At 42.6% G+C, this 13,502-nt stretch overlaps 1 protein-coding gene across 2 annotated transcripts; it reads right to left on the bottom strand.

Moving 5' to 3' along the window:
* Nucleotides 1-1,295: 1,295 nt before the first annotated feature.
* On the bottom strand, nucleotides 1,296-13,273 carry ccsapa (centriole, cilia and spindle-associated protein a). Of its 2 annotated transcripts, none has more exons than XM_039804264.1 (4): nucleotides 13,147-13,273; nucleotides 10,576-10,961; nucleotides 6,063-6,379; nucleotides 1,296-1,823 (listed from the first exon to the last, which is right to left on the bottom strand). In XM_039804264.1, exons 2-4 carry the CDS (start codon nucleotides 10,922-10,924, stop codon nucleotides 1,644-1,646), a joined length of 846 nt encoding a protein of 281 aa, XP_039660198.1. In that variant the 5' UTR covers nucleotides 10,925-10,961; nucleotides 13,147-13,273; the 3' UTR covers nucleotides 1,296-1,643. The 2 variants fall into 2 exon arrangements, with proteins under 2 accessions (XP_039660198.1, XP_039660206.1); XM_039804272.1 differs by having other exon boundaries at nucleotides 6,063-6,376.
* Between the last annotated feature and the right edge of the window lie 229 nt (nucleotides 13,274-13,502).

The raw sequence follows: 13,502 nt of genomic DNA, 5'->3' as shown, positions 1-13,502 counted from the left end.
TCCACGCCCTGGTAGCTAGCTGTTCTGTTAATGTGTTACGTTAACAAACCGGACACCTACCGTATTCAGCCTGTTGTTCTGTGTGCTATTGTGTAGTTCAATAACTGTTAATGTGTTACGTTAACATACCGGACACCTACCGTATTCAGCCTGTTTTTCTGGGTGCTATTGTGTAGTTGACAGATGAAAAAAAAAAATTCTAAATAAATGCGACTTATAGTCCGGTGCGACTTATATATGTTTTATTCCTCTTCATGACCCATTTTTTGACTGAAGCGACTTATACTCCGGAGCGACTTATAGTCCGGAAAATACGGTAGTTAAAACTTCTAAACTTCTAGTAAGGTAAAAAAAAGGTGTGTAAGGACTTACACCCACGAGAGCTGGGATCACGTCCCGCGTGTGGAGATTTTTCAGCCGTTTTCTTTTTTGTTATTTTTTTTTAACCCTTCCCCGATGTTTCTTTCCTAAACACAACCCTTTATTGTTTTCCTAAGCGCGTTTTTGTCTTTTTTTCCCATTTTTTTGTGTTACTAAAGCCTTTCCCTGTGTTCTTTTCCTAAACCCTTTACAGGTCTCCCCAAAAAAATCAATCGGACAGCTGCAGCTGATTCAGAACGCTGCTGCTCGAGTCCTCACTAAGACCAAGAAAGTGGATCACATCACTCCAGTACTGAAGTCTCTACACTGGCTTCCAGTGCCTCAAAGAATTGATTTCAAAATACTTTTACTGGTTTATAAATCACTAAACGGTTTAGGGCCAAAATACATTTCTGATCTGCTGCTACACTATGACCCACCCAGACCTCTCAGGTGGTCTGGGACAGGTCGACTTGTTGTCCCCTGAGTCCGAAATAAACAGGGGGAAGCAGCGTTCAGTTTTTATGCTCCACACATCTGGAACAAACTCCCAGAAACCTGCAGGTCCGCTGCAACTCTCAGTTCTTTTAAATCTAAGCTAAAGACCTATCTTTTTGATGTTGCTTTTCTTTAAATAATCATATAATAATATAATAATTTCTTATACTGCACTGTAACTTTTATTCTTATTCTTCTTCAATTTTATTCTTGTCTTTTAATGTTTTTAAATTGTTTTAAATTGTTTTCTTACTGCTCTTTAATGTTTTATGTAAAGCACTTTGAATTGCCCTGTTGCTGAAATGTGCTCTACAAATAAAGCTGCCTTGCCTTGCCTAAACCCAACCTTTTTTTTAACTTTTTTTTTTCCAGTCGCGTGTGACGTTGTTCTCGCGATAGCACGCAACGTGGCGACGCCACAACGCGTGTATGTTTACATCCGCTGTATAACAGCGTAGACATACACGCGGATAGCTCAAAAATGCGTGCAGATAACACGCCACTTGGCTTTAGGAAAGTGGCGTGTACGTTTCCGCAAAGTCACGATGCCACGTCGATAAATGAATGACCATATATATGAACTTTAGATTAAACAGAAAGATTTTGGGGTGTTTCTTTTCCCCTCGACAGCAGCGATTCGCTCTAAAAAGACGTTGATGGACGATAACCAGACAACACGGTTCTCGCTTTGTCTCCCGACACCTGTTCCACCGTTTGGATATTTGCTCTCAAATAGTGAATGGTGGTTTTCAGGGGTTTTCGGGAGGTGGGGGAGAGTCCTGTCTCTACCTCAGCCGGGCGGAGAAGCAGCGCATGTACTCGGTCATCCAGCGGTCGTCCACCACCGTGAGCTGCGAGCGCCTCATCTTCTCCAGGTCGGCAGACCGAGCCCGGCGCCGCTCCACGTTGGAGCTGCGTTTGTCGGACTCCCGGCGAGTCTGGACGCAGGCGTCCGACGTGTTGCTCTGAGGGGAGAAACCAGAGAGAAGGAGAGCAGCACGCCACCGGGGCGTTTCATTATTAATGTCGGCAGAGTTTCTGGTGACTCGGCTTCACGGCTCCGGTGTCCTGTGAACGGGAGGGAGGCGAGCCGCTCTGAAAAAGACTAGACACTTTACAGCCTAACTCTTTAGCTGTTCCTCTTTTCAAAATGTTTTTTTTAAACTACATTGAACACCAGCATGACAAGGACATAGATACATTTAAGTGACATACAGTACAGGCCAAAAGTTTGGACACACCTTCTCATTCAATGCGTTTCCTATTTTATTTTCATGACTATTTACATTGTAGATTCTCACTGAAGGCATCAAAACTATGAATGAACACATATGGAATTATGTACTTAACAAAAAGTGTGAAATAACTGAAAACATGTCTTATATTTTAGATTCTTCAAAGTAGCCACCCTTTGCTTCTTTATTAATAAGGGAAATAATTCCACTAATGAACCCTGACAAAGCACACCTGTGAAGGTAAAACCATTTCAGGTGACTACCTCATGAAGCTCATTGAGAGAACACCAAGGGTTTGCAGAGTTATCAAAAAAAGCAAAGGGTGGCTACTTTGAAGAATCTAAAATATAAGACATGTTTTCAGTTATTTCACACTTTTTTGTTAAGTACATAATTCCATATGTGTTCATTCATAGTTTTGATGCCTTCAGTGAGAATCTACAATGTAAATAGTCATGAAAATAAAAAGGAAACACATTGAATGAGAAGGTGTGTCCAAACTTTTGGCCTGTACTGTATATCGATATCGTGATATGAGACTAGATATCGTCTTAGATTTTGGATCTCGTAATATCGTGATATGACATAAGTGTCTTTTCCTGGTTTTAAAGGCTGCATTACAGTAAAGTGATGTACTTTTCTGAACTTACCAGACTGTTCTATGATTTGCCTTTTCCCCACTTAGACATAATATCCACATTACTGATGATTATTTAAAATCTAAGTGTTAAGATATTTTGTTAAAGCACCAATTGTCAACCCTAGAATATCGCTTCAATATCGATATCGAGATATTGGGTCAAGAATATCGTGATATCTGATTTTCTCCATATCGCCCAGCCCTACATTTAAGTGACAATATTCATATTTATATATATATATATATATATATATATATATATATATATATTGCTTTTAGTCAACAAATGCCATGAGAAGATATTCTAACACAGTGTGTACGAATATGAATAATTACAGATTAACTGTTATAGATTAAACTACCCAACGCTATAAAAAGTATAAGATTACCTTTGATCAGCTAGAACATGAAATGCTGCTTACACAGTAATGCTTTTGCAATAATAATCCAAAATCCAAAAATATGTCACACTGACAGGGTCATTCTGTTGCTGAATCGGTACTTTTTTTGTGAAATAGTGCGTTCATGTGCACCTTGTTAAACTAATGGTGCATTCAATTGTGCCTCGTAAACTGTGAGAAACTCAAACTGTTGTTGTAAAGTACCGTTCTGCCATCTAGTTGCTCTTATTGTGGCATTGTTAAAAAAAAAAAAATGTTTAAACTGAAAATGTAATCAAATTGTGACCTTAAAATTGAAAGACTAGAGAATGGACTGGAGAATCTTGAAACCCCAAAGTATGGAGCTTTAAAGGTCCCATAGCATGAACATTTCCCTTCATGAGGTGTTTTAACATTAATATGCGTTCCCCCAGCCTGCCTATGGTCCCCCAGTGGCTAGAAATGGTGATAGGTGTAAACCGAGCCCTGGGTATCCTGCTCTGTCTTTGAGAAAATGAAAGCTCAGATGGACCAATCAGGAATCTTCTCCTTATGAGGTCATAAGGAGCCACTAAGGCCTATATAAAAGAGACTTCAGATACAGTATTAGGGGACCACTAAGGCCTATATAAAAGAGACTTCAGATACAGTATTAGAGGACCACTAAGGCCTATATAAAAGAGACTTCAGATACAGTATTAGGGGACCACTAAGGCCTATATAAAAGAGACTTCAGATACAGTATTAGGGGACCACTAAGGTCTATATAAAAGAGACTTCAGATACAGTATTAGAGGGACCACTAAGGCCTATATAAAAGAGACTTCAGATACAGTATTAGGGACCACTAAGGTCTATATAAAAGAGACTTCAGATACAGTATTAGGGGACCACTAAGGTCTATATAAAAGAGACTTCAGATACAGTATTAGGGGCCACTAAGGTCTATATAAAAGAGACTTCAGATACAGTATTAGGGACCACTAAGGCCTATATAAAAGAGACTTCAGATACAGTATTAGGGGACCACTAAGGCCTATATAAAAGAGACTTCAGATACAGTATTAGGGGACCACTAAGGTCTATATAAAAGAGACTTCAGATACAGTATTAGGGGACCACTAAGGTCTATATAAAAGAGACTTCAGATACAGTATTAGGGGACCACTAAGGTCTATATAAAAGAGACTTCAGATACAGTATTAGGGGACCACTAAGGTCTATATAAAAGAGACTTCAGATACAGTATTAGGGGACCACTAAGGTCTATATAAAAGAGACTTCAGATACAGTATTAGGGGACCACTAAGGTATAAAAAGAGACTTCAGATACAGTATTAGGGGACCAAGGTTTAATATAAAAGAGACTTCAGATACAGTATTAGGGGACCACTAAGGTCTATATAAAAGAGACTTCAGATACAGTATTAGGGGACCACTAAGGTCTATATAAAAGAGACTTCAGATACAGTATTAGGGGACCACTAAGGTCTATATAAAGAGACTTCAGATACAGTATTAGGGGACCACTAAGGTCTATATAAAAGAGACTTCAGATACAGTATTAGGGGGACCACTAAGGTCATATATAAAAGAGACTTCAGATACAGTATTAGGGGACCACTAAGGTCTATATAAAAGAGACTTCAGATACAGTATTAGAGGACCACTAAGGTCTATATAAAAGAGACTTCAGATACAGTATTAGGGGACCACTAAGGTCTATAAAAAGAGACTTCAGATACAGTATTAGGGGACCACTAAGGTCTATATAAAGAGACTTCAGATACAGTATTAGGGGACCACTAAGGTCTATATAAAAGAGACTTCAGATACAGTATTAGGGGACCACTAAGGTCTATATAAAAGAGACTTCAGATACAGTATTAGGGGACCACTAAGGTCTATATAAAAGAGACTTCAGATACAGTATTAGGGGACCACTAAGGTCTATATAAAAGAGACTTCAGATACAGTATTAGGGGACCACTAAGGTCTTATAAAAGAGACTTCAGATACAGTATTAGGGGACCACTAAAGTCTATATAAAAGAGACTTCAGATACAGTATTAGGGGACCACTAAGGTCTATATAAAAGAGACTTCAGATACAGTATTAGGGGCCACTAAGGTCTATATAAAGAGACTTCAGATACAGTATTAGGGGACCACTAAGGTTCATATAAAAGAGACTTCAGATACAGTATTAGGGGACCACTAAGGTCTATATAAAAGAGACTTCAGATACAGTATTAGGGGACCACTAAGGTCTATATAAAAGAGACTTCAGATACAGTATTAGGGGACCACTAAGGCCTATATAAAAGAGACTTCAGATACAGTATTGATAGGGACCACTAAGGTCTATATAAAAGAGACTTCAGATACAGTATTAGGGGACCACTAAGGTCTATATAAAAGAGACTTCAGATACAGTATTAGGGGGACCACTAAGGTCTATATAAAGAGACTTCAGATACAGTATTAGGGGACCACTAAGGTCTATATAAAAGAGACTTCAGATACAGTATTAGGGGACCACTAAGGTCTATATAAAAGAGACTTCAGATACAGTATTAGGGGACCACTAAGGTCTATATAAAAGAGACTTCAGATACAGTATTAGGGGACAACTAAGGTCTATAAAAGAGACTTCAGATACAGTATTAGGGGACCACTAAGGTTATATAAAAGAGACTTCAGATACAATTAGGGCACTAAGGTCTATAAAAGAGACTTCAGATACAGTATTAGGGGACCACTAAGGTCTATATAAAAGAGACTTCAGATACAGTATTAGGGGACCACTAAGGTCTATATAAAGAGACTTCAGATACAGTATTAGGGGACCACTAAGGTCTATATAAAAGAGACTTCAGATACAGTATTAGGGGACCACTTTGCCTAATGACTGTAGAGTAAAAGTGTCTTCACTGAGACAAACACTCACGTCATTCGGCGTCCGTCTGACCTCCGTCTGTCTCTCGTTCCAGTCCAGTCGGCCGGACGGTCTCCGGTTCTCCTTCTCCTTGGTGATGACCGGCGGCGTGCTCTTCGCTCTCGGCGCTTTGCGGACGACTGCCGGTTTGTCGTCGTGGGAACTGTCCCGGCGTCCCGGCTCTGACCGAGGGGTGCGGCGCCGGGGACGTCGTTTCGGTCCCGGGTTGACGGGCTCCCCGTCAGAAGACGTGGTGTCAGCGGGGCCGCTGTCGGTCGCCGTGTCCTCTGAACCACCGCTGGCTTCATTCACACCGTTCTCTAGGACTGCTGGTTCGGACACAGAAAACACTGCAGGTCAGAGCGGTTACACACCGAGGAGATTATCGGCCGTGGGACAGTCTGGCGAGGTCGGTGACTCGAGTCTGTTCGGTGTGTCCCGTGCCGTCGTCCGTCTGGGGGGGGCTGTCGGCGTTCATTTTGGCCGACCTGACGTGTTCGGTCGGAGGCAGGGCAGTCGGGACTCACCCGGAAATGGCGAGCGCAATGAGGTGACTAGAGTCTCTCAAAATCTGACGAAAATCTTTTAAACTGACCTTTGTTGATCTGAAATGAAGACAGATTCAGCAACTGCAACACACCCACACACACACACACACACACACACACACACACACACACACACACACACACACACACACACACACACACACATACATATACACACACACATACATACATACACACACACACACGCACATACATACACACACACACACACACACAGCAGATACACACACACACACAACACACACACACACACATATATACACAGCACACACACATACACACGCACACACATATCCGCACACACACACAATACAGCACACACACACACACACACACACACACACAACACACACACACACACACACACATACATACACAACACACACACATATATACACACACACACAGCAGACACACACATACACACACACACACACAGACGCCACACTCACAGCACAGCAACATCAGTCAACCACAGACACGGACCACCAAGAAAGAGCTGACTGGCAGATCACACTCAGGCACTAAACTGAGAAAGGAAAAGGATGAAGGACAACAAAACAGACCATGGACTGGGTGGGCGGTGTGTGTGTGTGGGCGTGTGTGTAGGAGGGGTGTGTGTGTGTGTGTGTGTGTTGGCGAGTGGATGGAGTGGACATGGAAAAAAAAAAAGGGGGGGGGGGGGGGGGGGGGGGGAAAGAGAGAAAGGAGGAGGGGGGGGAAAGGGGGAAAAAGGAAAAAAAAATAGGGGGGGGGGGGGGGGGGGGGGGGGGGGGGGGGGGGGGGGGGGGGGGGGAGGGAGGGGGGGGGGGGGGGGGGGGGGGGGAGGGAGGGGGGGGGGGGGGGGGGGGGGGGGGGAGGGGGGGGGGGGGGGGGGGGGGGGGGGGGGGGGGGGGCCGCCCAGTCTTCATTTCAGCTCAACAAAGGTCAGTTTAGAAGATTTTCGTCAGATTTTGAGAGACTCTAGTCACCTCATCCCGCTCGCCATTTCCGGGCGAGTTCCGACTGCCCTGCCTCCGACCGAACATGTCAGGTCGGCCAAAATGAACGCCGACAGCCCCCGGGACACACCGAACAGACTCGAGTCACCGACCTCGCCAGACTGTCTAACGGCCGATTATCGGCCCCGTGTGTCCCTGGCTTTAGAGTCACAGAGGCAAATATTTTTGTTTTTTTAAGATTATTTTTTGGGGCTTTTCCCTTTACAGCGTTCATACGCATTTTAACCAATACTTTTCCATGACTTTTCCATGACTTTTTCGGCAAATTTCCATGACTATGTGTTCCTGAAAATGTCAGTCGACATTATACAATAAGAATACATATCTGTGTTAAAGTTTCCCCTCAGAGGTTTAACTATAAAATGAATGATAATGTCTGTGGTTCAGAGTGGGATTCATCATATCGCTCCCCGAATACAACGCTGAGGTTAAGACGATGCGGAAATACATTTATTAATCACATATTATTATTAATTACATATTATTATTAATCACATATTATTATGCTGTGTTAAAAAAAATGTAATTCCATGACTTTTCCAAAACTTTCTGGGTCTTTTTAAGTTTCCAAAACCTTTCCAGTGGTGGAATTTGCATTTTTCAAATGCCATAACTTTTCCAGGTTTTTTCAAAACATATGAACCCTGCCTTTATTACATAGAGACAGTGCATAGGCACGAAAGGGGGAGAGAGATGGGGGATGACACGCTGCAAAGGGCAGCAGGACGAATTCAAACCCGCGCCGCTGCAGGACTCAGCCAACATGGGGCAAATTTTTTTTATAAAAATATATATATATATATATATATATATATATATATATATATATATATATATATATATATCATAGATTTTCTGTGCATATGTAGCAGCAGGAGGTCTATTTTCCTTTTTTTTAAGGTGTTGACATTCATGCTGATGATTTGATTATAACCAAGTCTGATTATTGTGACTGTTATTTTAATACTTTGTCTGTTTGGTAGTTCAGTTCCATCTTAAGCCCTATTATATTGGCAGAAAGTTCAAATATGATAACAGACTGGCTTTCAGTGTATTATGTGGCTGAATATTCTGTATATAGACCTTCTAAAATCTGTGTTGGTGAAACTCAGAGCCGGTCCCCAGACACTCTAGCCGTCTGAAATGCATGCCATGGAAATGAGACACAATGGGCCTTTTATATCTGCAGCTCAGTGTCTAAACAGGAGCAAACAGTCCCATCTGATCACTGAACCTTTGGTCCAAATATTTTTAGCAACATCTCACCTGAAGTAAACCAGCCACTGGGCCTCTTTCCGTCAAGAGTGACGCTCACACAGGAGCACAAAGAAACTTCTCCCGGGGCTTCGTTAGATTATCCCAAAATATTTCAGGGAAACAGAAAACATTCTCTTCCACTAAACTAAAGCCAGTTGTACAAGTCTCTGTATTCTCATATGAAACACGAACCCAGGTGATATTAGAGTCCGGATCGACTGTCAGCATTCGGTTTAATGCATATTCATTAAGAGTTTCAGAGCCCCTGCACTCAGAGTGATTAAGTCAGCGGTTAGACTTTTATAATTAATCGTTAAGTCTGAGGCTGGGCAATAGATCGATGTTATATATGGTATTTTTTTTTACCTCTTTTGGGGTTGTGTTTCACATTTTTTGAGGGGGATGAATCCACCTATTCCAAATATTGGGGGGGGGCATAGTCTCGCATCGCCAGACCTTCCTCCACAGCGCTGCGGAGGAAGGTCTGGCTAGTCCACACAACATTCCAGGATGGGAGAAAAACGTGCTCTGGTTTATTGGCATTTCTTTAAACCAATCGCAGTCGTCTTGGGCGGGGCTAAGCCCCGGACGGAGCCACGGCGCCTCTGCAAAATAGCCTTCGGGAAGGAACTTGTTTTGGTGGAACATGTGGACGTTCAAAAGTAGTTTTAGTCGTGCAACAGTTAATTCTTAGGATGTTGTGTTGTCTGTGCTGTCATGTGTGTCCTTCTTTTGTGTCTAACCCTTTGTTGATCTCATGTTGAAGCTGATTTGATTTTATTCTATGTTGTGTTTATGTTGTGAAGCAACAGATTGTAGCACTATGTCCAAGACAAATTTCCCCTCGGGGACTATTAAGTGTATTCAGGGTTCATATGCATTTTAACCAATACTTTTTCATGATTTTTTGGAAATTTCCATGACTATGTGTTCCTGAAAATGTCAGTCGACATTATACAATAAGAATACAAATCTGTGTTAAAGTTTCCCCTCAGAGGTTTAACTATAAAATGAATGATAATTTATATGGTTCATAGTGGGATTCATAATATCAAAAACTTTCTGGGTCTTTTTTAGCCTAGAAATCTAGACGCACCCTAGTGGCAGCAAATTTATTTTGCAGCCAGGGTCAGTCTAGGCACTGTCCGTTGGCTTGCGAGCTGGAAAAACCAAATTTTGGTCAGGCCAATCACATCGTGTATAGAGTGGGTGGGCGGGGCTTATGGCTGCTGCTGCTGCTGGTGAACAGCGGTCTTCTGGAAGACTTGGAGTTCAGCTTTTCTTTGAGAAAAGAACAAAGAACGGCACTGAAATCATTCTTAAAAAAGGAAGATGTGTTCGGGGGTTTTGCCGACCGGATACGGCAAAAGTTTAATCTATCAACTAGCTCTGCTACCTTCTTCGTTGCTCTGCCTGGTTGGAGCGCTGTCCTATTGGTGCAGAGGGAATTTGAAAGCCAACCGTTTATCCCGCCCCTCGGATTGAGCTCCGTCAATGGTGAGTTCCCAGACCCAACATCTGGATGTGGGTCTGGCTTGTCAGGCTAGGTCTTTTTATGTTTCCAAAACCTTTCCCGGCCTGGAATTTGCATTTTTCAAATTCCATAATTTTTCCAGGTTTTTCCGAAACGAACCAGCCCTGTGTTTTCTATTCTGATCTAATCTATACGCCTATGAGCGGTGGTAACAGTCTCCTCACCTGCCGTCGCTGCAGCGTCTCCAACCGGTGCCTCTCCCACTCCCTCCTCCGTCTCTCCGTCCTCAGGAGGAGGTTTCGGCCTGGTCGGGCTGTGCTTCACCTCCGTGGGAGGAGGCGGCATTGGGAGGGACAGAGGGGCGATTTTGTTCCTGCTGAGCTTGGGCGTGGACCAGCCGCTGGACTCGGAGCTGCTGTCCCAGCCCTCCCAGAACCAGGGCTTGTGGGAGTGCTCCATCACCCGCCTGGTCAGACGGTACTTCAGAGAGTCCTCGTAACATTTAGAAAACGTCTCCCACCTGGGATCCCTGAACTTCTTCATATACTCTGTCCGGATTTTCTTGGTCACCATGGTTCTCGTTACTACTGCTCCTGTCTGGTTCTAGTCACTGCGGGAAAGCAGAGAAGGAGATAAAACAACGACATTTATAAAGTAAAAGACAGATCTGCAAGCCAGTGGTGTAGTCTAATGTGTTGGGTATACTGTTTGTATATGTATGGGCCAGGATGGGGGGCCATATCATAATGGTGGGGTCTGGGTGTCCTCCCTCAGGAACATTTCAAAGACTTCATTTCCTGCAGTCTGACCATAGACTGTATAATATTAACAATCTATGATTCTGACACGCTTTTATGCACCAATTTACAGTGGAAATACCTTTAAATTAGCCTATGCGAAGAAAAAACAGTAAAAAATATATGAAAATAATAATGCAAAGTATGTTCTTGCGTGTCATTGCTCATTTGTAAGTGGGTATATGGAAATCCTGGAGCTTTCTTAGTGGGTATACTGCGTATACCTGCGTATCACTTAGACTACACCACTGGTGCAAGCAGCACTCAACAGGATTCCCCCATAAAACATGACCCATCATGTTTTATGGGGGGGAACTGTAGTCTGCTTATTATCACAAGGCAAGAGAGAGGGGAAATTGCAAGTGAAGCAATCCCTACAGACTGTTTTCCCAACCATTAGAAGGCTTTAGACGCAGTAACCAAGTGGTTTTGGGCACCACCTAAGCTGAATGAATGTAAAATCAATGTAAGCATAAAAAAACTGTTTTCCTTTTCTTAGATCCAATGATTGTAGTGGGTCCCCAGTGGACTTCTATAGCAAGTTTTGTCTTTAAAGGGATACGCCACCGTTTGTTGAAATAGGGCTTATCACGGTCTCCCCTAGCTGTAGATAGATGGGCCAACGCATTTTTTGTGCATGCATCGTTTTAGTCCGGTGCAACACCACCGCTAAGTAGCGCCACCGCTACTTAGCTTAGCGTAGTGAATGGACTCCTATGTTGCCGGTTAGCATGTTGTGAGTAAAAGTGAGCCAACAAAAGACAAAAAAAAAACAACCTAATTACTTGCACTGAGACAAAAAATGCGCTGGCCCACCTATCTACAGTCTACCTAAGTCTTCCACAAACCAAAAAAAATCCACATAATGTAGAGCGAGCCGGTCATTAGAGCGAATACAACCCCGGCAGAGTAGCTTTATTACACAGCTACTTACCTAATAAATCAATAATTTGACACACAATATTGATTTAAAAACAACTGTATCGCTTCCGAAACGGTTGGAACCAGAGGTGTAGTCTACGTGATACGCAGTATACCCACTAAGAAAGCTCCAGCATTTCCATACACCCACTTACAAATGCCCAATGACACACAACAACATACTTTCCATCATATTTTGACATATTTTAAATAGTAATCTGTGGGTTTTTCTTTGCATAGGCTAAATAAAGGTATTTTAGCAGTGAATTGTTGCATAAAAGTGTATAGAAATTCAGGAAATGAAGTCTTTGATGCTGAAAATTTCCCTTGTGACGTGGTTTGGTCTACCTGTAAGCCCCGCCCACCTCCCACCTCCCACCACAACAGGTCTACCTGTAAGCCCCGCCCACCTCCCACCATAACAGGTCTACCTGTAAGCCCCGCCCACCTCCCACCACAACAGATTACCCTCAGAGCAGAGGCTTATTCTACTCTTACTTACTGCTGACTGTACTACTACTGCTAGTACTCATACTACACCCCCAACAACAGACCATCTATTTCTGTCAGGAGTCCTCCCGCCTACACATACATGTCACACTATTTTATTATTCAAATAGCTGTTATCTTTAGTGAAAATGAACTACATTCATTATTCATTTATCTGAGATGGCCTACATCTGATCCTAGGACCAAACCGGGACAACATCTATTTATTGGCAACAGCCAATTGTTGCTAATTTATTGCTGTATTTTTTGGATTTTTCTTTAACTGAAACACACTCTTATTTTGAAGGCTTTCATGTCCTCAGTCACACCCCAATAACATCGTATTTTCAGAATTTTTGCCTTTAAAACACTGCAAAAATGAAAATGAAAGCCAGTTTTATCTCCTGAAGATTTAAGAAAGTCATTAAGTGTGTAAATATAGGTTTTTAAAAGGACAGTTATCGTGTGAAAACAGCCTACAGCCATGTTCACCTGCTCCGATAAGCCCCGTTTGTAAACACGGTGAGGATTTATAGCTAAATGTAGGGCTAACGGTTAGATATTAAAGTCCGTTATAATTGTACTCACCCAGACCTCATTCCAGAGCGACCCGGTCGGATTTTAAACCCCGTTTGTCCCTTCGGCGCCACGGTCAGACGCCTAGCATCGCTCCGCTTCTCTCCGACTGACAGCAAACACCGAGAGCTGATTATTAGAGCCGAGCTACAAGCTAGCTATGGTAAAGCCAACAGCTTCCGGTGTAGACTTTCAGAATAAAACTACGAGGAAACATCAAACTCACCATTTCTATTCTCCCTTTTCTGTTGAAACACTTGGATTTCTGTTACGTTACTGTCCACATACGTGTGACCATACAGCGATTGAAAACGACTTTCTTGTTGAACTATTTAGGCCCCTCAAACGGAAATAATGTGGAAAAGTTT

This window comes from Perca fluviatilis, chromosome 1, assembly GCF_010015445.1.
Source record: "Perca fluviatilis chromosome 1, GENO_Pfluv_1.0, whole genome shotgun sequence".
NCBI lineage: Eukaryota > Metazoa > Chordata > Actinopteri > Perciformes > Percidae > Perca > Perca fluviatilis.
Note: the sequence above shows the minus strand (reverse complement) of the source record. Positions and strands in the feature narration are given on the sequence as shown.

Coding starts and splice junctions, on each gene's coding strand:
- ccsapa (XM_039804264.1), bottom strand. CDS start 10,924: ATGGTGACCAAGAAAATCCGGACAGAGTATATGAAGAAGTTCAGGGAT. Junction 6,380..10,575: donor AGACGCTGCAGCGACGGCAG/GTGAGGAGACTG, acceptor TGTCCGAACCAG/CAGTCCTAGAGAACGGTGTG. Junction 1,824..6,062: donor TCAGACGGACGCCGAATGAC/GTGAGTGTTTGT, acceptor TTCTCCCCTCAG/AGCAACACGTCGGACGCCTG.